Genomic DNA, 26,179 nt, shown 5'->3' on the forward strand with positions numbered 1-26,179 from the left:
AATTTTCTCTATATCAAAATATTCATGAAATGAGATGATGATTTGTGTTTGTTGTACCAGCACTAATGTTGGTAGGTTTTGAAGCAAAAACTTCATTAGCTGACTCTCATTTATTCTTGGCTCTCCCTTAATCAGTTTTTTTTAGTTTGTTTGTTTTTTTGTTGAATTTTTTTTCTTCTGCCCCTTTTTTCAAATTTGCCATCAATTTTTGCAGAGAACAATTCGGTAGTTCATTTAGTTTCCAAACATAACTGCTATACCACATTCATCAATAAATCACGCCATCATAGAACTAATTAAATGTCATTATCAGAAAATTCACCATAAGGTTAGTTTTATGAAGGAAATTATACAACTGGTACATATATCTTCTATTGCATTTTTGAGAACTTCCAACACATATTTAGGGTGTATTAACTACAGAATTTAATTACTCTTTAAAAGAGGTAAGAACAAAGATAGACCTATAGCAAAGAAATGCGGCCAGTTCGGTATCACAACCAGAAAAGAATAGCCTTTCATACAGTTCTCTAACTGAATACTGCAAGCCAAGTTGTGTATGTTGTTAGTACCATCTGCTGCAGGCAGAGGCAAGTTATGTTTGCCACACAGGGTGTGTAAAATATTTTAGGATTGCAGTATATGGTAACCCTACCATCAGGCAAAACAGAGTCTTTCTGAGGCAGAGTTTTTGCAACAACATTATATGTATACAGCTATCCAAAAGTTACAATGTCAATATTATGAAGATTATACAAAAACATTCCAAGCGGCAGTAATGCCCTGAAACTTTTGAATGCCATGATACTACCTGTATACACATAAATAACATATTCCTAATTTATTTATTAAACTACCATAATCTCCAGAATATAAGCCACTATAGTATGCAAGCCAGAATTTCAAAAATGGAAAATAAATAAGAAAAAAAATAATTCAAAGCCTGATATCAAAATCTGATTTGAGAACTAAACACAATAACATTTAAATGAAATTAATAACTTTAAAAAGTCCTAATACATTAGTGCCTTGATTATCTGGGCCAAGCTTATCAACATTTTACATTGCTCAAGGTGTAATTTCTAGTAAACAAACCACTGGAATGTAAAAACCCATGAGCCATAGAAAAACAGTAAGCTAAAAAAATGACTAGTGAATCTACAGTGCTTCACTTAATGCAACTTCATGCTGTATTCGTTTGATCTTTTTATTGTATTATTAGTAATTAAAAATAACTTTTGTGTAAACTTAATTTCGAGGATTTATGGCTTTATTTCTGTCATCTGACATCAAAATTCTGTGAGGTTTTATCCAAGGCAGGCCTGGTTTCCAATAGCTAGTATAATTTAGGTTTTACTTTATTTTCACCTAAAGTCTACTTTACAGTGGAACTGCATCAGCTTTTCTTGATTAGACTTAAACAAGATTTATCTCATCACTTGATTGAATTTTTTTATGTTGAAATCAATTCACATGATTTTGAATGTTTTAGCGATTATTAACCCTTACAGTAGCAATGACAAGATATTTGTCTTGATGCACTTTATTTTGGCAATCTGGAAATAACTCTGGGTCTTAAAAGCCTGTCATTTCAGCACTGCTCTGTACACTGTAATTCAGCCTTTCCCTGATAACATGCTTTCCACCCCCCCCCCCAACCTGTCGATCAATATTGTGGTTGCCAGTAGGTGGAGTTAGCTTTTGTTCAATGTCTGATAGCAGAAGGTGAGAGGATGTTTCTCTTTTCTTTTAAGACAGTATTGTATTATGCATACAGCATAAACAGAATAGAGTTTTCCCTCTTTATTATTATTCTCGGTGTTGGTGGGGGAAGGCTTTTATCAGCTGTGCTAGATCGGGGGGGGGGGGGAATTCTTGAAAACAGGAGGCATTTTGCAGAGGATTAAGTAATTTCTACTGTAGCAGTTATAATGCAGATCAGAGAAATTTTAAAAACAGTTTAAAGGGTTAAACTACCATGACAATGACTGCTAGGACTCTCCCACTGAAATTATCCTGCTGTCGAGATTTCTTTCAGTCCACAACAGAACTTGGTAATAGATCAACAGCAAACTAATGCTCAGACACGTGTCATCACATGATTTGTGAAAGAATGAAGATAAGGCCTACACAGAGTGAAAGACTTTGTTGATATTCACTTATTCCATCTCTCTTAAAAAAAAAGGACACATCTTATAATCTTCATTTATATGTTCTATAAATTTGATGAAAAATTAATATAAGGTTACTTTAGAGAATTAACAGAAGAATTTTAATTAAAGAATTAAAAGAAAAGTTAGAGGAAGGAAACACATTGGAACAAATTCTTCCTGCATTGCTACGTGCAATACAGCTATAGCTGAAGAATTGGGTCTATATTTATCACAACCGAAAGCTGTGGCGTATTTTCTGGAACTTAGGGTACATAAAAAAGAAAAAGTATATATTTCCACCAACCACTAAAAAAACCCCAATACTGTACAAATAAAGAATTCTCAGAAACGTATATAAAAAGCATTTTATCATACAGTTTTTGTGGTCTCATTTTTAAAATAATGAAAATTTTACAGCATGCATGAAAAGTCTGGAGTTAATTCTCAAATTATTTTTGTTTATAAATACTGTATCATTATTCACAATCTTTTATCATATAATCTGAAAATGAAAGCATTATATCATGCATACTGCCATACCTTTAAATAAAAATAAAATGTACCCTAAATTATAAATTAAGAGAAAAAATAAAAATCTTGGAATTTGTATTGTATTTTATCAAACATTTTAGGCTACTGTAAATGCGGACTACTTTGGCTTGAAATAAAATAACAAAATATACTCAAATTACTATAGAAAAAAAAGTTCGGAATTAGTTTTTGTAGTGATATAGACCGAATTTTCTCTCAGCCAAAGAAAAATACATTTTCTGGATTTTATGCCGAGGTGAACTCAGAAAGAAAAGTCATCTGGTCTCCGCCGGGATACGAACCCAGGCCTTCTTGCATTCCAGACAAGCATCCACTGGAGAGACAACCCTGCCTTCCTTATTTCATGCACTGTGGCGTGAGGTGCTGAAGTAGAGGCATTAGTAGCATCTATTAACTTCAGCAAATGGCCCTCAGGTGGGATGGTAGAGATACATAGGCGTAAACTTGTATCCGGCCCATGGGCCCGAGCCCCCCCAACATTTTTGAAGAGCCGGCTCGGCCCCCCCTAAAATTTGAGTGGATATGTTTCTCGCACTTGGCTCAGAAAAAACTTTTTGACAAAAAATCTCTCTAAATAACATTACTAGTAGAAATCCATCAGCTCCAAATTTTTTTTTTTTTTACTTTTCTTTCAATGCACTTGTTCTGTGACAAGTAGTCTTATCTCACAATCACCCACCCCAGCATCCATCCATCTTAAATTGCATCCTCCCAGAGTGCTGCCTGAAGGTACCTCTAGAGATAACTTTTGGGGGGGGGGGAGATCTTTTCTCTTGCTTGTACTGCCGGTAAACTCAAGAGCGTCTCTTCTTTTGTTGAGTGTGACCCTTGGGGAAGGGGACGTGAGACAACAGAAAAAAAGTGGGAGGAGGTAAAGTGAACAATGATTAAAAGCTTATTAACAAGTTCGAAGGCCCGATTTTTCGAGCCTTCACAACAGAGGCGCTGACATGAAGAAATTAACATTGGTTGGGGAGAGAGCGCTGAAAGTTGCTGGCTGTCCCATAAATACGGGGCTGAACCGCATATGCAGGAAATAGAGGAAGCATTGTTTTTCTAAAAATTATTGGGGGAAGGCTCAGCCCCCTTACAAAATTTATTGGGAGTGGGGCTCAAATATCCCCCGCTCCTAGGTTCTGGTGCCTTTGATGAGGAATCAAATAAATCATAATAGTAAAATAAAATTACCACACACAAAAAAAGAAAATAAGAAATGAATGGAAAATTTCAAAGCCCCTGAGCCGGGTACCATTGCATTTTAATGCTAGGAATATAAAATTTCCTTCTTACAAATCATGGATTCTCAAACTATTTACGTTAGCATCACTCTTAGAAATTTTAAATATTTCAAGTAATGTTGAAGGGAGGTTAAAGGGTGAAATTTGCGCCCCCCCTCTGGTCCGGCATCCTGAACACTTGACCCCCCCCCCCCAGCTGCAACCCCATTTCCAGTACCCCAACACTTAGGTAGCCAGGCCAGATCTAGGGAAGAAGGCAGTTTTCACACAGGCGGAAATCTTGAGGGGGGCTGCTAATTCTAGGGGGGGGTTGAAAAATATCGTTCCGATCGATTTTTTCTGCGGAGAGGGTGAAAAAATTACGTACTCTTCCCTCCCTCCACGACTAAAATGATCCTGTCTTTGTTGGACAGGGCTTTTGGACTGAGATCTTTCGCGAGGACCCAGATTTTTCACAGGGAAGTGCTTGGAACCTGTCATAGGCGTAAACTTGTATTAGGCCAATGGGATCGAGACCCCTTTCAGGAGGGGCACTCAGTGGACTAAAAGCAGGGCCATGGACTCCCACATACTGGAGAAGGGCTTCTAGACTGGAATCTTTGGCGGTCCCCCAAAGCTAGACTTTTCACAGGTAATTGATTCACTATAATGGATTCGTAGCATGAAAAACTAAAAATGATGGTAATGCCTAGGCTATAAACTAGGCTGGGGCAACCGGGATAATGCTCCCGGAACCTGAGCCAAATGGGTGGCCCCAACAAAAAAAAAATTACACTTATTTTGCACATTTCTTAGAATCTTCGACAGTTTCTTATTCTGCAAAATGAGAAGAGAAGAGGGGGGTGAATCCCCCTCCATTTTTGAGTATAACACTTTCAAGGGAGCCCCCCCCCCCCATGAAAAACTATGCACCAGGGCCCCGAGAAGTCTTGCTAAAGCCGCGGCCCCCAAGGCTGGAGCCTAGTATACGGAGGGCGGAAATTTTTGAGAAAGAAAGCGGGAAGGCAAAAAAAAAATCAGTTTCCGAAATGCTTCCAAATATTTGAAATTTTTTTTATTCCATGTACGAGTCTTTTTTTTTTTCTTTTCATGATAAAGAAGGCCGCACCTTCCGCAGCTGACAAAGAGAATTTCAATAGGGTTCAGTTTCGGCTGCTTCTATGCAGGTTTTGTAAATACAAGCACCATTTCCTAATTAGAAGGACGGGGAGTGTATGCGTGTCGACACTCGTGGAGAATATGTCACCTGAAGGCATCTGTCCATATGGGGACCCCTGCCGTTTCCCGCAGAAGAGAAAAGAAACTACATTCTTTTTGACGCCGCCCGTCAGGGCTTTGGTAGAAGTTTTTTGTGCTTAATGGATGGCCATCAGTGAAACAGGGACGCCGACAGAAGCAGTTCTATAGGTGATCCTAATTGGAATATAAAGAAATTACAGTGGTGAAGAAATTTGCTAGACGGGGAGAATAGCTTTGTTTGGAGCCACTTTTGAAGTAAAATCCTTGCTTTTCCCCGAAAAAAAAAAAACTAAAAAAAAAAAATCCCCACAAATGTTCAGATAGGCAGTTCCACAGTATTTTATGGTTTGTGTGGACCATATTCGGTTGTGCATGCACAGTATAACCTGCTGTTAGTAGAACATGTTGTATTACAAGAAAAAACGGAAAAGTTCCGCGTGATTCCGCACAGTTTCCTGACAGAAAAAGTAAGCAATATTAAATACAGTTACACATTTTTGATAAATTCATGCATTTTAAGCATTTTCTTCAATGATAATTTATTCGGAATCTTCAAAAACAATCTAGATACAGTATTTTGCTGCCCTCTGATACTTATAATCAATAAAGCGTAGTAAAATAATTTTTTTTTCTGTTTGACATATCATAAATTAATAGAACTTACCACGTTTCATTTTTTCAATCATATTTAAAATTTATTTAACCAGTCAACTGTCCAATTAATTTCTCCGAGCGTTACCCGCAGTGCCCATTTTTTTTTGAAGATGTGCGCACTTTTTCCTTTTTTTTTTTTTTCTTTTCTTGGAAGTTTGAAGCTATTAAAATATTTTTTTTTGATTGAATTTTTTTATGAAAACATCAGAAAATGGAGTTTATCATGTTCTTTTCTGCACATTTAGTCATCATAAAATAATAATAATTATTATTGTTACTATAATTAGTTTTCTAAATAGAAATATTGAATGCTCAATTAAATCTGTATGGGTTGAACAAGTTCAAGATGAACGCAGAAAAATATTTCTCAGTAATTCATGTTAAAAACGATATATTGAAATTTAAAATGACAATAATAGAATATTTTTTCTCTGGATGTTACTAATCATAAGATAGTAAATATATAAAGAAAAGTTTCAGCAGTCTTACTCTAATATTCAGTTAGTGTGTGATATTTCTCAAAACACGGAGCCAGGCACAAACCAACACCACAATCAGGACACCAATATTTAGTTTCTTTTCGTTTTTTTGCTTTGGAGCACACAATGCACCTCTTATAAGACGGCTTTCTTGTTGTTGTTGCTTGAGGAGCGAATGCCGGAAAATGTTTCTCAATGAGGCGGGATGGTCTTAGTGTTTTGGATGGCCTTCCTCGGTTTGCTTGCACATCATTCCCATACTTCGCTATCAAATTTTCTGCTAAGATTATTAGAAAATCCTTTCTTGAAAATGTTCCACCATTTTTCTTGTAAATTGCAAATGAATTTAGCATAGCCATGTCCATCATATGACGAAATAACTTTTGATAATATTTTCTCATGCGATTTCTTGCAATTTTGTACGAATTCATCAGTCCGTCACTCCGGTCAACACCACCCATATATATATTGTAATTGTGAACCACTTCTGGCTTTATTATTGTTCTTCCTCTCTTTTGAGTCTCACGCATAGCGGTGCCATGGAAATTGCTCACAATTATCACATCTCTCTTGTCTTTCCACTTCATTACCATCTGCTTCCCTCGAAATGCTGCCGATATTTCTCCTTTTTTCAATTTCGCATCTTTCACCAAAGATGGAAACTCTTTTCTATTTTGTAACATCGTCCCAACAACATCGGTTTTGTTTTCGATCAGCTTGTCTACTAATTTTGGGCTGGTATACCAATTGTCCAAGTACAAAGTGTGTCCCTTTCCCAGGAGAACATCCGCTAGGTCCAGAACTATTCTAGAACTTACATTTTCATTTTTGTATTTTTCACTGTACACTGTGTCCTTGCCTGTATACATAAGAAAATTCCAGATGTAACCAGACGTACTTTCGCACAGGACGAAAAACTTTATACCAAATTTACTCCTCTTTGAGGGTATGTATTGTTTCCACGACAGACGACCTTTCCACATGAGGAGGGATTCATCCACAACGATTTCTTGGTCAGGATAGTATACGGATGAAAATTTATTTTTCAAGTATTGCATTACGGCATCGATTTTGAATGTTTTTCTGTTGCTGCTGTTTGGAATGTATGTGGTATTGTCTGCGAAATGCAAAAATTTCAGCAGCAAACGAAACCGCTTCTCACTAAAGCACTTAGAAAAAAAGGGTGTTGAAATGCTTTCACGTTTGCTGAAATACATTTCATAATCGGGTTTCAGCAAAATACCCTGGAGAATGAAGACTCCTAACAGCAGTCTTATTTCGTTTGCTGTAGTTTCAATCCATTGTCGAGCCCGGGATAGAGGTTTTAGATTAGGATTTTCATCCAAGAATTGTTTCGCATACAAGTTCGTTTGTTCTGCAATCATATCACATAAATCATCATCTACAAACAACTCATAGCACTTCAGGATGTCATCACCAACCTCTACACTTTTATCCACACCAGACTTAGCTGAAAATTCAAATTTTTCTCGCAATTTTTCCAGGGAAGTCCAAGCAGGAGGCACATCAGTTTCATTTTCTTCTAACTCTAAAAAATCTTCCCCGTCTGTTTCACTATCACTCTCATCAGTATTGATAAACACATTATCCAGAAACTCATCATCACTTTCCTCCAAAATTCCAACAATATCCTCATCAGTCAGATCAGAACGGCTGGTAGAAGCCATCACAGTCAAAACAAAACCAACCAAAAAGCTAAAAATTAATTTGAATAGATCAAATTGAACCCGTTGAGCAACAAATTACCAGCAACCTTCGAATGCGATGCACAAAGGCAAACTAAGGACAACTTATTGAACTGAAAAGTCACAAACAAGAAAAGTGAATTTTTATATGTGTTTTATGTGGTAGAAAGTGTCAAATAGCTCATGTGATGCGCCACTAGGGAGAGGATCCTTTGGGAAAAATATAAACACCGGAGAATGTGTGGAGACGTAATATGACACCCCCAAAAGTGGGGGATCATAATGTCCTGTGACTAAAAGAAATGCTGTTGATGGATTTACGTGGAACCATAGTAGTTGAACCTTTGCTAAAAGATATATGAGTAATAAAACAGATGCATCTTCGCAAGGGAATCGGAAATCAAAAAAAAAAAAAAAAAAAGCGATGGGGATGCAGCTTTGCAAAACATGACAAAGATAATAGTAATAATAATCTCAGACCTTGAAATATAATTGTCACCTCCATCTAGTGATGAGATAATAAAGTAGAAGGATGGCTGTACAGAGATGGCAGCACATGTATGAAATTATTTCCTCATATCTATGTGAAAAAGACAGAAAAGTCTGCGCGTCGGCAAATGCCGTCGTAGGCACCAGCGTTACATATGGCAGTGACGGCAAACGCCGACGTAACCACTTGACTGGTTAAGAAAAACTTACTCCATTTGGCTTGCGTACTTGGGACAGTAACAATATTTAAATCAAGTTTTTATTAAGAAATTTATGCAACCAAAAAAATTATTATTTTTTTTCTAATTTAAAACCTGATCATGGCCCCCCACAAGGGGTGGGGTGGAAAGGCTCCAGCCCTGGGGCCCGGGACAATTTTCATTATTTTTTGTTTTTTTCTTTTTTTCATGCTGTAAATCCATCATAAGAGGGCCCGTGAAAGTCTGGTTGGGGGGCTCGCAAAAGATCCCAGCCTAGGGCCCTACTCCAGGATGTGGGGGCCATGAACCTGATATATGACTCAATATATGAGAGTAAAATAAATCTTAAATAAGTGAAATGTAATTTGATTTTGAGGGAAATATACACTGTATCATAAAATATAAATATATACAGGGCATTGCAAATCAGAAAAAAATTTAGGCATCAGCCAAATTCCGTAAGAGCCAAGCATGGTTTTTTTCACGAGAAAAAAGTGTAATAATCTTTTTTCAACCTTTCTAATAATTGATGACCCCTTTCCAGAGTCGCAACTATGTCACCTGGGGCAAGCTGGAATTTTGGCTCTCCTTGCATGTAGAAGAAGCAGTTAAAGGGTGAATTCGACTCCCATTCTGGTCCAGCGTCCGGAGCACCAGCTCCCCCTGCTCCCTCTAGTTGCGGCTCTGCTCCTTTCCATGTTGGAAGACAGTTAATTATGAAATCGGAAAATTTTGAGCCATCCCTAGATTCTGATTTAGCAATCACATATACAAAATTTTAGGTGCCAATACAGATTTTCCAGTTGCTATGGTGACCTGGCGCCTGGGATTTGTCCAACCCTGGAATAAATAAAGATGTATATACTGTATATATTTTTTGTATATTTTTACTTGCATTCTTTGCATATAATCGTTCTCATGACCCCGTCCAGGGATTTCAGGATTCATGAGATCTGGGGATATACTCAGATTTACGGCACAACTAGATCTGTAATAAATTGCCTATGGCGATAGACCAGAGTTGTGCTCGGTTTCACTGAGAGAGAGCGAGAGAGAATGATAGTATATTTTTACTTGGACCGTGATCAAACTAGAATGGGGCTCAAGGGCAGAGGCGTACGCCCCCAACAATTAAATAAATTTTTGTTAATTAAATGCTTTGGAAAACTGGCACCAACTCAAAAATTCTCCGGAAGAAATTCCGTGCCCCCCCCCCCACAGATCGGTCTTCTTAGCTACGCTCCTGCTCAGGGGCAGTCCCATCCCAAGGGCGTAGTGAGGGGGAAGACTTGGGGGGTCTGGTCCCTCCCCCCCCCCGCGAAATGTGAGAAAATGACCGAAAAGAGGGAAAAAGATGGCCAAATATATTGTTCTATCACTTTGGTTCCCCTCCTCCCCTCAAAATGTAAGTGGTCCCTCCGAACGAAATTTCTGCCTACGCCCCTGTCCCATTCACTTTGGTAACAATTCATGAAATGATTGTTATAATTAGAGTCCGAATTTTCCACTTAAAAAATGGCGAAATATGAACTAAAACTCAGAAAAATACAGAACAAATAATCATGCAAAAAACTCAAATACGTTTTTAAATGCATATCTTCTATTTGCCTCTGTGCATATTCATTTGCAAAAACATATTCTCATGCAAATGACTTCTACATGTATTTTACTTAGGAATTTCTAGCTATTAGTACTGTAGCTGTTCACTAATAGAAAGAAAAAAGTTGCTTGAAAAAGAAGCAAACTACACGTGCACAAAAATAACAAAACATGAATAATGTCAAAAATGGGTAGATTTTTCTCCTGAGAGATTTTACATTCTTACTTGAAGGAAAAAAAAATGACAAGCAAATAAAGCACCCAGGCTTCGGGTATGCTCCATTGTAGATAGAATTCCTTGGAATTGAGGAGCCAAACATCAAACTATTTTTTTACCCACATGCAAAGGTAACATTAGCTAACTAAGGTTTTAATTTTTTTAATTAGCTGACGTAAAAAAAATGTTTTATACATTTCAGGGCCGTCATTTCAACTTTTTCCAGGGGGGGGGGGGGCAAAGCACATGTACTCAATGTATGTATATATATATATATGTATACCATTTTTAGTGTATTTTCAAAAGCCCCTAAATGACGGGCCTGATATATTTACATATACCATAAGATAGCCTATCGATATAAAAAAAGTTACCAGAACTTGAAAGTGGTATTGGGTATATTGGAAAGTGAAATTTTTAAAAAATGGGTCAAAATACGGAAGAGTAGATGACTTTGCCTAATAATACTCAAAAAATCTCCAACAAATAAGGAAAATACCAGAAAATACTAAAATATTCTTAATGCATTTCAATACACTATGGGTGTTGTCTTCAGAGGATAAGACTATCATGCTGACCAAGTTTCCCACTTGGATTGAGCACCAAATCTTCAATCTCGGTTGCTCAGCGGAATGAAAAAACAATACGTCTGTTCAAGTCAAACAATATAAATAATCAGATTTTCAAATAAGAAAATGATCAGTTTTTTGACTTCAATTTCGATACGGGGAAAATCTGATATTTCGTTGTATGACATCCTACCTTCAAGTGGCTTTTTGGTTTATAATGTGGCCGCTCTCTTGCAGGTAAACAAAGCAATGTGCGAGTTGGCTTAAACACAACACAATATTTCATGTAACAGTCCGTACTATATTTAATATACACGGTGCATAGGTAACCGGGCATATGGCATTTTACTGGCAAACCATTGGTCCTAGATGCATACTTCTAGTTGGAAAAAGTACCTGAATAATGTGTAGTACTCAGATATTTAATTCATGTTGCCAGGGGTTACATAGTTATTAAAATAAAAATGTTAACTTTTTATGCGGACACCCTGTGCCCCAAAACCCAATTGGAAAGTTGCTTACTGGTCTCCAAAAAAAAAATTCAATGTTTCTAAGTGCAATATTCACTGAGATATTTGAAGAAAGTTGAAAAAAAAAAAAACCACATTAAATGCAGGGAAACCATTTTACCCACTTTTTAATGTTGTTTTTTCCCAAATTTCCTAAATTTTTCGAATTTGCATATCTCGGTGAATATTGCATTTAGAAATGTGAAATTATTTTAGTTGGCATCGAGAAAGACAGAGCAACAACTTCTTAATGGGGTTCTCTAGCACACTGGGACAGTATAAAAAGTTTTTTATTTTATACCTATACAATCCCTTACAACATGAATGACATTTCTGAGTTGGACATGTGATTTGGATACTTTTTCTAGTTGGGTATGTCTCTAAGACTAACGGCTCACCAGTAAAGTGCCATACGCCCTGTTACCCATGCAGCCTGCATACACACGTAAAAAAATAGTTTGAGACGAAATACAATCGACTCTCATTTTAACGAATACCGTTACAATATGGAAAAAAAATATTGCTTTAACGAAAACTTTTCTAATCCCCCCAGATAAGTTTATATAGGAACAATATAAAAATCTGGAATTCCTTTGTGACAAACTTTTGTTACTATGAAGTGATTTCTCCGGTCTCTTGGAGTTCATTATAATGGGGTTTGACTGTATTCCCCCAAAAACATTTTTTGTACTAACGTAATTGAACTTTCGCAATTTGATCTGAAAACAGTTATTTTTACTTTTATAAATTTAGGAAGGAAACAAAAGGAAGAAAGGGTGGAGAGAAAAAAAGAAAAATTGCCAAGAGAGGGTTGGTTGTGCATAAATGCCTCAAAATTCCACTTTTGCAAAAGGGGATTCAAAGCTCACTCTCAGTTTTAAGACAAAATTTCACATTTATGAAACGTTTGACTACGGTCACGATTAATCTCTATATATAAGTTTCAATATTAAAGTATTTCATTTATATGAAGCACAATTTCAATTATTTGACATTTTCATTTTGATTCGAACTCCAAATCTTTGGCGTTTAGACATCATTTCCAGCTATCAAATCCATGCAGTTTTTGCAGATTGTGAAAACGTGTCGCTGAATTGGTTTTGGATGCATATTATCAACACTAAAAACCATAAATTTTAGGTTGACAGATAGAAAGAGACACATTGAGCCGGTTATGGACATTTCAAAAGCGAAGACTTACGTGAGAATTCATTGCACTTTTCTGAGAAATCAGCAGATGCAGTGAGTCTCAAATAAACTGATTTAAATTGCTTTAAATGTGGTCATATGCCCTTTTATTTTTTTTTCTAATGTCCACAACATTGTTCTTGCAGGATAGGAAAATTGCATTGAAATTATTTGGGATGTTGCAGGCCAGTAGTAGGCCGGCAGCAGGCTTAAGTAGTAGGGCAGTTAATAGGAAACATTACAGTATCGATTAAAAATCTTTAAAGATGTGGTGTCAATCTTAGAGGAAGTCCCAATACATTATCTGCTTGGATTGCTTATAGAAACCAATCAGCAAACCAGATGACATTAAGACTGTCTTAAATATGTTTAAAATTATGTTTTTCCTGTTACATTGAAAGGAATGGCATACGAACACTTGCGATTGAAACAACCGTAATTTTATGCACTTACAGTTGCTTAAGTTATACAGCAATATAGTTTTGAAAAATTAAATTTCGCGGGTATTCTTCCTCATATATGATTTGGTCTCTTGGAGTTTGTTATAGCTGAATTTGACTTTATTTCTTTTCAGCAGAGGCAATGGATTGGCACCCCCCCCCCTCAAAATTCATGAAAACTACCCCAGAGCAATCATTCTTTATTCGATTTTTATAAATATGTTCCCCATCAGACCGCTCAGTGCCAGCTGAAGATAGCTTTGTGCTAAACTAGATGGCTATCCGTTTGTAATTGCATGAAAACGATGGGATTTTATTTTTACACACAAGCTTTGATTTTTCACCCATTTACTTCTTGGATTACATTTACTACCAGCACTCAAAATAATGTCAATGAATGGTCAACAAATCTTTGTCTGTTTTCTTTATGGCAGCCCTCTTTGAATGAAAAGTCTCTGAACACACACAATTTTCTGTCTTTACAGTTATTCCATTTTGCTTAAACTTCTATATGACGTGGGTGGCTCGTCGTCCATGAGTTATTAGCCGATCGGTTTCACCGTCCATTGCACGGTTCCGTTCGGCATATATACGCTCTAGCGAAGGAAAATCTCTATCTCCTCTGTAGCTTAGTGGTCAGAGCACTCGTCCGGCACTCGAGGGACCCGGGTTCGACTCCCGGTAGAGGCAGAGATGAGTTTTTTCCTTCCTTAAAAAATTAACATCTCAAATAATAAATATCTTCACAACATCCAGTCTTCTGTATATCTTGTATAAACTTCTATAGATTGTGTCAGGGCCTACTGTCACCCTCCAAGTCGTAAAACCACCGAGATTACATGAACCATTTTTTTTATTTCCTTCTTCATGTTAATATTACTTGAATAGGGGAAAAATTGAGAAAAATATATTCCATGCATTTTGTTTGAAATTAAATTTTTTAGTCAATGACTAAAAAAAAAAATTAATTTCACAAGTTTCTTTGTGGCCCCTGTATCAATGGCTGTGGCTCCCCTTTTGCGAGATTTTCATCCGTGGCCCCAATGGAATACCCTAGGGCACCCGGTTGAGAACCACTGCCCTAGACCACTAGACTACAAAGGCAATGAATCTCTCAATCTTTCCTTGGAGCTTGTGTACACTGAAAGGGACCGTACAAGGAAGGGCAGACCTGACTCAGGCAAAGCTCTTTCTCGGAAAGTGAAAGGACATGGGTTCAATTCTCTGCAAAGCCAGTTAAATTTTCTTTTTCCAAAAAAAAAAAAAAAATCATATTCGCAACAGCCAGTTGTTAAAAACCTTTGTATGGATAGCGGAGAGTGATGTCGTCCTTACATACATCCGGGCTTTCAAAAATAAATTAGTAAACGACAGTAAATCAACACCACTGATCGCATCGCTTAAATTCATTATGAGTGGGAATTTAAAGAACATTTTAATAGACCAATAGGGTAGTTCAATTTCACAAGCAGCCAATCAAGTTGTTGCAAAAGACTTACACGAAGGTGCTTTGCTTCATTCTTGCCACAACGTTTGACTTAAACAGACATATTGTTTTTTCGTTCTGCTGAGTAACCGAGATTGAAGATTTGGTGCTCAATCCAAGTGGAAAACTTTGTCAGTGTGATAAGACCAAAACTTGGTCAGTGTCATCCACTGAAGACAACACCCATAGTGTGTAAAAATGCATCCGGTATTTTTTAGTATTTCCTGGTATTTGCCTTATTCGTTGATGATTTTTTTGGGTCAAAATAGCCCACATTTACCATAAAAAGATTCAAAATTTGATAAAACCTTAATTTAAAAAGTAGACATTTTTAGTCAAACACATACCGAACAATTTAATTGCAATACATATGCTTTCTTTACTTATTATAATTTATTCTACCTTACAGTAAACATACCGAAATAAACCAAAAATTATAAAATTGATATTTCCAATTTATAAAGATCCATCATATTTGCTTTAACATTATGCAATTCTTTAAAAAGACAAAAAAATCAGATAACTAATATGTTCTTATTAATTTCTCCACTATAGAAATCAGTATAAAAAATTGGGGTATTTTAGAAAAAAACAAAAATACACTGAAATTTAAGTAGTATATTTATACATTTCATTCCTTGTTATTATTTTTATAAAATACAAATTTAACTCTAGGATTTTCATGCGTGCAGGAACAATGTGTCATTGCAAAAATAATTTTTGATATGAAGAATAACACATACAGATAAAATTTCAAAACTGAGCACAGAAAAGACCTGATAAATAAAAAAGAACCAAAAAATTTCAAGCCGATTCTAAATGGCTTCATATAAAAATTCCATGTCAGAATTCACACCCAGAGTAAACAGTATGTCACAGTCAGACATTGACATAATGCCATCACTACAGACAGAATAAAAGTGACTTAATAAGAAGGGTTACGAGTAAGCTCAATTTGAAAAGTTAGCACGCCCAGTGGGAATTTAGGAATTCACGCATCAAAGATTACTCATTAAAAAATCTTTTTGAACATATAAACTATGAATGGAAGAAGTGTCTGCATCAGAACTGGCTACCTTGAATGCAATTTTTTTGTCATTCCATATTTTCCCCCATTTATTAAGAACTCTTTCACCCACCTCACAAGAACTCTCTTGGAGCTCCGATATGGTTTTGATTTGAGCATTAATATTCATTTATTATCCTTTCTATCTCCAAAGATAATTCATTCCTAACTCTTCTGCAATTCCAACAGTCTTTTTTTCAGTAGAGATCTCGGTATTGTGGTACATTTTACACATAAACAATTTTTATCTTCACTAGAAGCTCTTTTTTTCCATGTTTTCAAGTGGTGAACTTGCTCAGTCTCCTACTTCAGTTCACCATTATTTCCCAAAAATTAAAACTTTTTCATTTATTGGGCATCTTGTGCTCAATGAAAAAAAATGACAATGAAGAAAAATGACAAAGGCAAATGACAATGATACAGATTTTCTATAAAGTTTCAGTTTGCCAGCTGTTGTACATATCCAGTTCAAAAAACTGCATTACCATCCCAAAAGTCAATCAGCCACAGTCTTTCTACTTCCATCAAAGTAGGTAAGAACCATTTCAAAAACAAAGAAGCAAACCCAAAATGAACCCAACAAAAATGAATTCTGATTGTCCCCTTCTTTTGTGTGGTTCACGATACTGAAAAAAAAGTATCTCAAGAAAGTCACAAGCTGGGAACTTTTGAAAACAGGTGCAAATGACAATCAAATTGATGAGCATTCTATCGAGATCTGACTGTAGTAGGTTGATACAGAAACTGCAAGGCATCAGCGTAGCAATAATGATCATAAATTTTATCATTCGCTATGGTAAATTATTTCACTCTTTTTCTGGCCTTCACTTACTTACTGACTTGTAGAATCCATACCAAGATTGGTAGCATCTGTTTATATGGCAAAGACACAACACACTTTTGGGCAGGTAGTCATATTTTGGCCCACCAGTGAATACTTGTAAATGAACTTAACCACATCTGCTTGCCTGATGAAATTTGCACCATTTTTGAATACCTCAAATGCAACAAAAATGGTGCATATTTTTGTAAAAATATTACACAGCAAGACTACATTTCATGAAATCTGCTTTATCAGGCAATATCAATTTTATGCAGCTGGAATCAAATTAAACCAAAAGTAATGGTTCAACACTGATTTCAAATGGTTTAGTTATCATCTCAGAATTTTATAACTTTTTAACTTATGCTGATGTGAACACACATATAATTAGTTTAGTTTCAAAAACCTTAAAAAACAAGACTAAAAGACAAGGTTGTTGAAAGAAAAATAATTTCTAAATTGATTAATTCATAGAGTAGCAGATTAACTATTTAAAAACTACCACAAATGTTTTAGTAAATACTTTGTAACAGTCTTTAGCTTGTAGAAAAAAGAAATGTAATAATATATGTTGAATCAACTTACATTACCATACCTGAAAGTTAGATTTTATCATGGACTGTGGGGGACTTACTGAGAAATGTGCTGCTTATAAATAAAATCAGTGAGAAACTTTTCTCAGCTATATGTATACATGGTTAGACAACCACATACTTCAAATTTACATGTAGACCTGGAGGAAATGCAAATAAAATTGATGAAACATTCACTTTGGCACAGTCTGTATTGACTTGGTCAACATTCAATGAAATATATTGAGTTTCTGGACTGCAAGGCCTATGATATTTAATGTTCTACTTCAACATCTGCGACAGACATATTCAAATGTCCGAAGATGACAACATTTTGCTCCCCTACTGACAAAAAAACCTAACTACATCACTGTCCATTACCTACACTCACCTGCAACAGGTGTGGATGAATTCAAACACTTTTGAGAATTGGTATCATGAAGAATTTGTATTACATGCTGAAAAATATTTAAAGAACAGTTTACTAGAAAAAGCTGTTATACTAATAGACAACCCTTTTTATCCTTTGGAAGCAAGCACATGTCTCATGCACAGAACCTTATACCGACAATTGAATGCAACACCATCAATTTAGCCTATATAATTCAGATAATTAATGAGGTTTGGCTGTAGTCCTGCATTCCCTCAGCCACCAGCTAAGCAAAACTGGCTTTTAATCAACAACTTGCTTTAACTAAAGTCCAAAATAAGAACTTTTACAAGCATTTTTTCCTTGATTTGATAAGATTTACTAATTTCTAGGCATTTAACATAACACATGCATAGATTTTCCAATGTAGTAAAATCAATTTGTTAGTAAGTAATAAAAACAATTTCAAATTGGTGCACTTCCGATTCCTTCAAAGTTCAACAACATGCCAGAATTGCCACTGCACTACTAAAAGCGAGATCATTTGAATTTTAAAGTTAGTTAAAAGTAATTAATGCATTCAACAAAATTCTTCAATTGTAGTATTAAATCAAAATGATAAATAAAAATAGGGAACACTTATTTTTTTTTGGATGACCTCTGAAAATTAAATGCAGTAGAAGTTCAGTATAACGAGAGCTTACAATAGCGGCAAAAATTGTCGCTTGTTGAATTTCTTATTATAAGAAAACAATTTTTTTATTCACAGTAAAAGCAAATGAATGGGGGGAAAACAAAATTAGGCAAATTTACTTTGTAGCTTTTTATGTAGAATTAACTTCGTTAAAAAAATGCATTTGGAGTTGACTGCTTCTGCTGGCACACACTTTAGAATTCAACAATTTCCGCAACACAGTGTTCCTTCTTACTGACAGCAGCCAATTTTCCAACAAATGTTTTGCATACAGGGATATGTATTTGCCTTCCCTATTTTTAGTACAGTTTCAACTACATCTGAACTGTCTGAATTTCTTCTTTTATTCTGATTATTTAATTCGAAGGTTTTAAGCATGACTTTTGCCAAATCATGTCCACAATGTCTCTTTCGATTCTTTATGTTCATCATTTCAAAACTTCTTAGATTTTACTCTTGAAGTAAACAAAATTGAAAAGGAAAGCCTGAATTTTTTTTCCTAACACTGTTTTTTTTTTTTATGAAATTTTTTTTTTTTTACATTAAAACCAAATTTGAACTTTTGCTTTAGTCTTTAAACTGTTTCTTTTTCTTTAAAAAAAAAAACCCCCAATGTACAGAGACTATCTTACTTGTATGATTTTGACTTCATTTCATCTCAAAATGGAAACATCATATGCATTTCGCCTGGTTTTCTAGGCGCTCTAACTCAACCAACAAGCCTTAGAATTTGTTTTGCCAACACCTCATATAGATAAGATACCATATGGCCATATTCAAAAATGGGAGGGTGTTGACACATTCTATTTGGAAATGCCAAATGAATAGGGAGAGGGAAAAAATGTCTTTCCAGTTTTAATTCTTTGGAGAGGGAAAGGAAAAAATATATGACGTTATAGTGAGTTGACGCTTTCTAATTTTACATCTTGATATCAGTGCACGAGTTTCTGTATCTTTAGCATAAGCTCATTGGCAACCCATTTCGAATCCCTTGCAATAGCAATAAGTTATTCTCATTATAAGCTATACTCGTTATATCAGACTTTTACTGTGAATTACTTCATTATATTTATATTTTACTTTGCAAACTAAGAGCAAGTTTACAAATGGATACTGGTTATAAAAATCATGATGAACATCAGCGAATCTGAAGCATTTGTGGTTACAACATTTTAATGCAGGGTTGAATTTTTTGAATTTCCACACTTATATTTTTTACAAATATTTTGATATTCAATAAAAAATGAATACAGTCAATCTCTCTTCTATTCAATTTATATGAAATACCAGATAAATTAAAAAAAACAAAAAACAAAGAAAAGTGAAAGACTATCACATCTCATCATCAGAATCAGTAAAAAATGTTAGGTTCAATGTATTACCACTAATCTTAACATATACACAAATGGAAAGACATACAGTGACAGACAACTTTGAAAGACATGAATAATGAAGGACATACAATGGATATTAATATATTTCCTCTTATTCAAAGAGATATATTCACAAACAACTTGAAAATCTTAAAACTGAACAGAACTGTATACCTTTGGTATTTCATGTGGAACTTCGATGCATGAGCAGGATTCTGGAATCTTATACTAGCTTGACGCTCAGCAACATCAAAATCAATTTCCTTAATAAAAAAAAATTTACACTGAAGATCTGTTAGTGTTTGAGCAATACTAATAATACATAATGATAAATATAATTTTTTTTCTGGCATGGTAGAAATCACCAAAACCCTTGTAAAATGTCATTTCTTTTTTAGTGAAGCCTTTCTTTGATTTTCAGCAGATACAAAGTAGGGGGGTATAGGAAAATGTGTTCCATTGAGAAATCAACATTACAAAATATCTGGGCTTATCAATGCTAAAATAGATATCTCAATTCTCTTCATCTCAAAAAACTTATATGTCTAAAAAAAAATACAATTTACTTCTCCAACATTTCAGGTATATAAATGTGATCCAATGTAATTTTTCCATAGTTATCTTAGTCTTTTTTTTCTTTTTTTTTTTTTGGAACCTTTGCTATTTCAAATTTGTGATGATCTGTGAGGTGTATACGGAGTGGTGAACGTGGAAAATTCCTTTACCTTACTTCAATACAGAGCATCTCTACGTTAATATGCAAAACTGACAATCATTTGCCCTGAAAGCTAAAATCAAACTCTAGAGCAGCGGTTCTCAACCAGTGTGCACTCCCCAGGGGCTCCGCTGCTACTCGAGGAAAGTAAAAAACAGTAAATTTGAAAAAAAAAAAGTTATAAATATTTTAAATAACATAAATAAATCAGTAATTTTGATTAATAAATAAAAAAGTAGGCTCACAGGGCTCCGCCATAGAAATTATACACCAGAAAGGGCTCCGTGAGTCAAAAAAGGCTGAGAACCGCTGCTCTAGAGAATGTCGTTCTCTCTCAATAAAACATAATTTTCACGTGTCTCGTGAATAAAAAGTACTACTGTTTGTCCTTGTCAACAGCTTGCCTGTTACATACTACCTCCTCTAGTTTTGGAGACGTCCCGGCAAGGAACCAACACATCACAGAGCATTGTGGGAGGTTATTCTGTGTTCCTACTAGCTCAGACTTTGAGAGGTTGTCTCCTCTTCCATAATTGCACTAAGAAAGCAGTATTCAGTTTCCTACATGGTGTGAGAGCAAGGGTACGGTAAATGGCAAAAGAGAGACACCTGGTTTGGCGATAGCATGTCATATGCAATCTCTGTGCTAGCACAAGATATGGTCCATCTCGTGGTGCGAACTTTACTGATCAGTTTTTCCTTTTATGGCCGAAGGAATGCAAAGCGATGTGAACATGGTCTCATGGTGTATATCAGTGCATGGGACTGTTGCCAGTATAAGCTTTGCATTCATTGAATTTTTGTTCTACCTGCTGCTTCACTGAATCACTTGTACGACTTATGAAAGTCAACCTGCTTCACGGCCTACAACGTTACAATTATTCATTCATTACACTTCACTCACTAAGAGTTGAGAAAAAACTCATAGTTTAAAAATTTGATTGCAGATGGCAGCACTACCCATAATAAGCATTACACAGAAACAAACTTTACAGAAGGTTCACTATACATACACACATATTCCAACATGTACCAATTCATTAGAAGTTCCGCAGATGAATATGGACGAGGTGCATGTCTGGTTTAGTAGTATTCAACCTGCTTTCACAACTTCTCTTGTGATGGCTGCCACCTTCTGATCAGCGTGTGTGTTAGAGCTTTGATCAGAATCCCTAAAGCCATGCCCTCCGCATTTATTGTTCCCATTGCTCAAGCACTGCTTGTACTTGTTTGGGTCCTTGACTCATGGAAACTATTGCTAGACAATATTGTTTGGTTCTGAATTCTACAAACATGCCATATGTGATAGTAACCTGGTGATCCTGGACTGCATCGCCTGGTACCAGAAAGTTTGATTAGTTTGCTCATGCAGACACATGAGTCTTGTGCTAGACCATCTGTCATAAAACCTCGGGTGGCCCTGGCACCGGTTGGTGATGTATGCTTCCTGCGGGTCATTGGATTCTGCTACACTGCCGGACGTGGATAGTCACAGATGTGACCCATTTGGTTTCTGAGACATCTAGACAGATCACATTGCTGACATTTGGATGCCGTATCAACATAGTGAACTTCAGTTTTGAGAGTGTCCCCTCCCCCCAGGGCTGAAAATAATTTCATCCTTTTCCCCCGACCTGTTCAACATTTGTTTCTGTTGCTGTCCTTCAACTTGTCGTAATTGACAGGAATTCAAGTCAATATGCTCTACCACATGTTGAACAGTTTTAATCCTAGAATTGTTTATGAAGTGGGATTGCTTATGAATATTTGCCCCCAAAGAACCATTGCCTCTGCTTGAGATCCAAAACTATACTAGCTTTCTCAAGGGAATTGATTCCCAAAACTGACGAAAACTACAAATTTTATCCTTAGATGCTTCCATTGGATGTTGACCAATACCATTGTGACCAACACATTCGCAGTTGATTGTTGTTAATTTACAAAAAGCATATTGACAGTTTCTTGATGGAATTGGCGTTTCGCTCCTTCAAAATGCTGTAACATTATCAGATTTATAGCCAAATTAATTGCAAGACAGATTATTCTTCCTTCAGGCCACAGGGATGTTCAGCTACAGGAAACCACCTGAGGTACCCACTGGTATTCCGCCTTGAGTCAAGTTCGGTAAGCCTGGCAGTCAGAGGGTAGGACTGACAGCAAGAATGGAGCCAGAGGTAAGGCAATTGACATCCCATCTAAATTATTCTCACAGATATATCCAATAGTAAATAATAAATAATCTGGAGAAATATCATCCTTGGCCTCAGCACATCATTGTATTTTAAGAATTATTGAATTACATTATTATTATTACTTGTTCTTTGGGGGGTTAGCTGCAGACCTCCGCGTGAAGTTCATACGGTTGTTGACAGCATTTTCACAATGTAGTATTCTCACTGCCATCCCAAAATAATTGTGTTGTAAAAATGTTTGTGCCAAGAAATTATGTAAAAAAAAAAAATCTTGGCTATCACATCATTATTCCCATGTAAAGACAGAAGGCTCAAGTAGGACACAGTCGATCCTAAAATATCCTCACCAACCAGTTGTATAAATACCTCTGCTATCTATATATAAATTGATCACTACTATTTCTCCCAGCTGAATTTGTTTGATTAATGATTAGTAATTGTTACTAATCCTCTGCCATAGGCTGACAGTTCTTTTAGTTTAACCCCTTTACAATCAAAAACATAATATTGCATCCAAACAAAAGTGGAATGATTTTAAACAAGTTTGTTCCATTTTCTTTCCTTTCCTCATCACCCCAAAGCTTTGTTGCAACCCTGTAATTTTTTTTTTCCTCTTAGATTTTGTATACTCTGATAGTGATTTTTTCCCCCACATATAATGTATCTTTCTTATAAGAGTGAAAGAAATAACAGGTAGGGTGAGGGTGAAAAGAGAGAAAGACTTTGTACCTCCATTCTTATGAACTTACTCTTTCATTTCTTTTCCTTCTCTTTTTCTTTTTTCTAATGTGTGTTTAGGTTAGGACAAGTTTATGATATCTATCACCAATTCGTCAAATAGAAAGCATCAAAATTTCTTGCCAATTGCTTGTAAGTGAAGGGGTTATCATGTAATTATCAGTTGAGTAAATATTCATTTTGTTTTCAGCTAGTACGAATAAATGTTGAATTGAACATTAACTAACATGTTCTCATTTTGAGATAGTTTAGGACAGTAGTTCCCAAACTTTTTATGTTGCTGAGCACTTTTCAGAAGAAAACTATCATGGTGCACTAATTTCGACAACACACAATAGCAATATAAATCTGGCAATTATGCATAATCACTGATTTATTACAACATATACAAGATGCCCCTCGAAAAACATAGGAAAGTGAAAAAATTCTGTGGTCAATTTAAGAGTTGAAGTTCCATATATAGAAAATTACTAGTTTGAATGCAGTCATGATTTTTTTTTTAAATAATGATTGGGAGAAATATAAAACTAATCGTTTTTACACGGTTCCCATTCAAAAAATGCAAAACAGTAAAATTTTGCAAAATTGAGAAAAAAAAATTATAATGAAACATTTTAAGAAAATTTTATTCAGATACCAATGTTCGAAACTTTTGATTTTTACCCCTTTTCACGTGCTAAAATGACCAGTTATGAAAAAACTCGACTTACCACTCAGTAATTATCATTATTTTTAAATGAAAAGCAGCAAAAAACAAAAGTTCCAACTGCTGACATTTCAACAAAAATTTCTATAGAAAAAAGGGCAAATTCTTGCTATTTCATACTGCAATTTATATGTATAAAATTATTTAATTTTCATACTTCTTTCAAATATCATTAATGATGCCACTATCGCAATTGAATTTTAACTGACGATTTGCTATATTTAACTTCAAATCTTAAATAAGCCTGAAAGTAAAACACCTTGTACTTGTATGAGGCCACTCTGAAAGCTTTAACAGCTCTCAGTTAGAAACAGTATAATAACTATTAAATTGATTTATATTTACATGAATTGGAAGAACACTGAAAGCATTCATGGGTCATTCCAAAAAAAAAAGAAAAAAAAAAAAAGTGTATAAACCGTTTCAGAGACTTTATAATTTTTGTTACAGAATTTCAGAGCACTGGTGGTAATTTTAATTTTTTATAGTTCTTTATTTAATTCTCTGTCATATGGTGTTTCTTAATTTGTTTCAAAAAATACTGTTTAAATTAGCATAGAAGATATGTAACCAACCAAGACTTTAACTGCTTATCCATAGCCCAACACTGCTGATCCTTTCACCATAAATTTGACTGCTCTTCTGCCAAAATCATTCAAAAATGCCCCTCACCGTCCGACTTAGACTTCTTTGAATCATTCCACATCAACAAAAACACAAACCAGTTGGTCAGCGACCTAACTAGCACACCACCTTTCTCAAAAATCTGGCAACAATTTCTACAATAATTATTCTTCTCCATCAGCATCACTATCACGCTCTCGTTTGCGATTGGCTTCACTATTTTTCTTTTTGCTGTCCTCCTCCCTTGCTCTTGATGCCAGTTCATTTTGAATTCGACTCTTCACATTTCCTTGAGGAACTCCACCTGTGACGCCTGTCCAACCAGAGAATTCCCCGTTCACCATAACTTGTTGCGATCTATCTCTTAACCACGATTCTATCCAATTCAGCAAGTTGCCTCTCATGTAAACACTTACAGAGTTTACCATGTTGGACCTGAACGAATGCCTTCTGGAAATCAAGGTAAACAACATCTACATTTTTTGCTCTTACCCAAAGCCTTAGTCACGTGATCATAGAAGCAAAGGAGGTTAGTTACACATGACTTCCCCTTCCTGAACCCATGCTGACTTTCCGACAATACATTATTCTTCTCTATCCACTTCACAAACTGCCTTTTGATGATAATTTCCAAAATATTTGAGAGGGAGCTAGTCAAACTCACTGGACGATAATTGGACACAGCTTCTTTACTACCCTTCTTAAATATCATAACAACATTAGCAAGTTTCTAATCCCTTGGAACGATACCCTCAGCAACACTGCTCCTATATATCTGTGCGACTGGCCCCAACAATTCATTAGCACATTCCCTGAGGACCCTGGGATAGATATCATCTGGCCCTAGTGCCTTGCTTGCACATACATTTTTTAGAAGATTCAGGACCTCCACGTCTTCCACTTTAATATCATTGAGGATTTTATTACCCCATGCAACACCTATATATTGAATATCATTATCTCCATTAAAAACCAACACGAAAAAGTCATTGAAAGCACTACACATGTCTACATTGCTCTCTAACCTAGACCCTCCTATTGAGAGGGGACTAACTGTACCTTTACATCCCATTATTCACGCATCGAAAAAATGATTTCGGGTCAGAGCCAATGTTATCTGCCAACCTAGATTCAACTTCCTTTTTACTATCCCTTATCGCTTTGTTCAACACTCTTTTTTTTATCAGTAAACAATGATAGGTCACCTCGTCCACTTTTATACTCCCTGAATGCTCTTTTCTTTTCAAGATAAAGGTTACGCACGCTATCCGCGAACCAAAGAGGGTGCGATGTACAAACACGTTTTTTTTGAACAAAGGGTATGACATCGTGTAAAACAGAGGACAGTTTCGTACTAAAACCTTCCTATTGACTTACCACCCCAACTGATTCCAACCTGTCTTTGAAAACTTCCGCTAACCTTCCTCTCAAAACATCAAAGTTAGTTTTCCGAAAACAAGGAACCAGTCTTTTGTTATCAACCTTACCCAAGGAAAAGTTACAGTGAAATCTGATGATACGATGATCACTGGAAGAAAACTCTTCCCCCACCAAAACATGTTCAACAAGATCCTCAGAACTAGTAAGA

At 35.7% G+C, this 26,179-nt stretch overlaps 1 protein-coding gene across 1 annotated transcript in view; it reads right to left on the reverse strand.

Annotated features, from left to right (window-relative positions):
* LOC149088318 (uncharacterized) overlaps window positions 1-26,179 on the reverse strand; it is a 234,276-nt gene that overhangs the window by 4,539 nt on the left and 203,558 nt on the right. The window contains exon 19 of the mRNA XM_089246939.1: window positions 19,791-19,879. Coding sequence (XP_089103065.1) covers window positions 19,791-19,879 — 89 coding nt within the window. The remainder of the gene's footprint in view (window positions 1-19,790; window positions 19,880-26,179) is intronic.

Source organism: Pholcus phalangioides, unplaced genomic scaffold, assembly GCF_987345545.1.
Source record: "Pholcus phalangioides strain wild (caught in Gottingen) unplaced genomic scaffold, Ppha-v1.0 ptg000003l_1, whole genome shotgun sequence".
Taxonomy (NCBI): Eukaryota; Metazoa; Arthropoda; class Arachnida; order Araneae; family Pholcidae; genus Pholcus; species Pholcus phalangioides.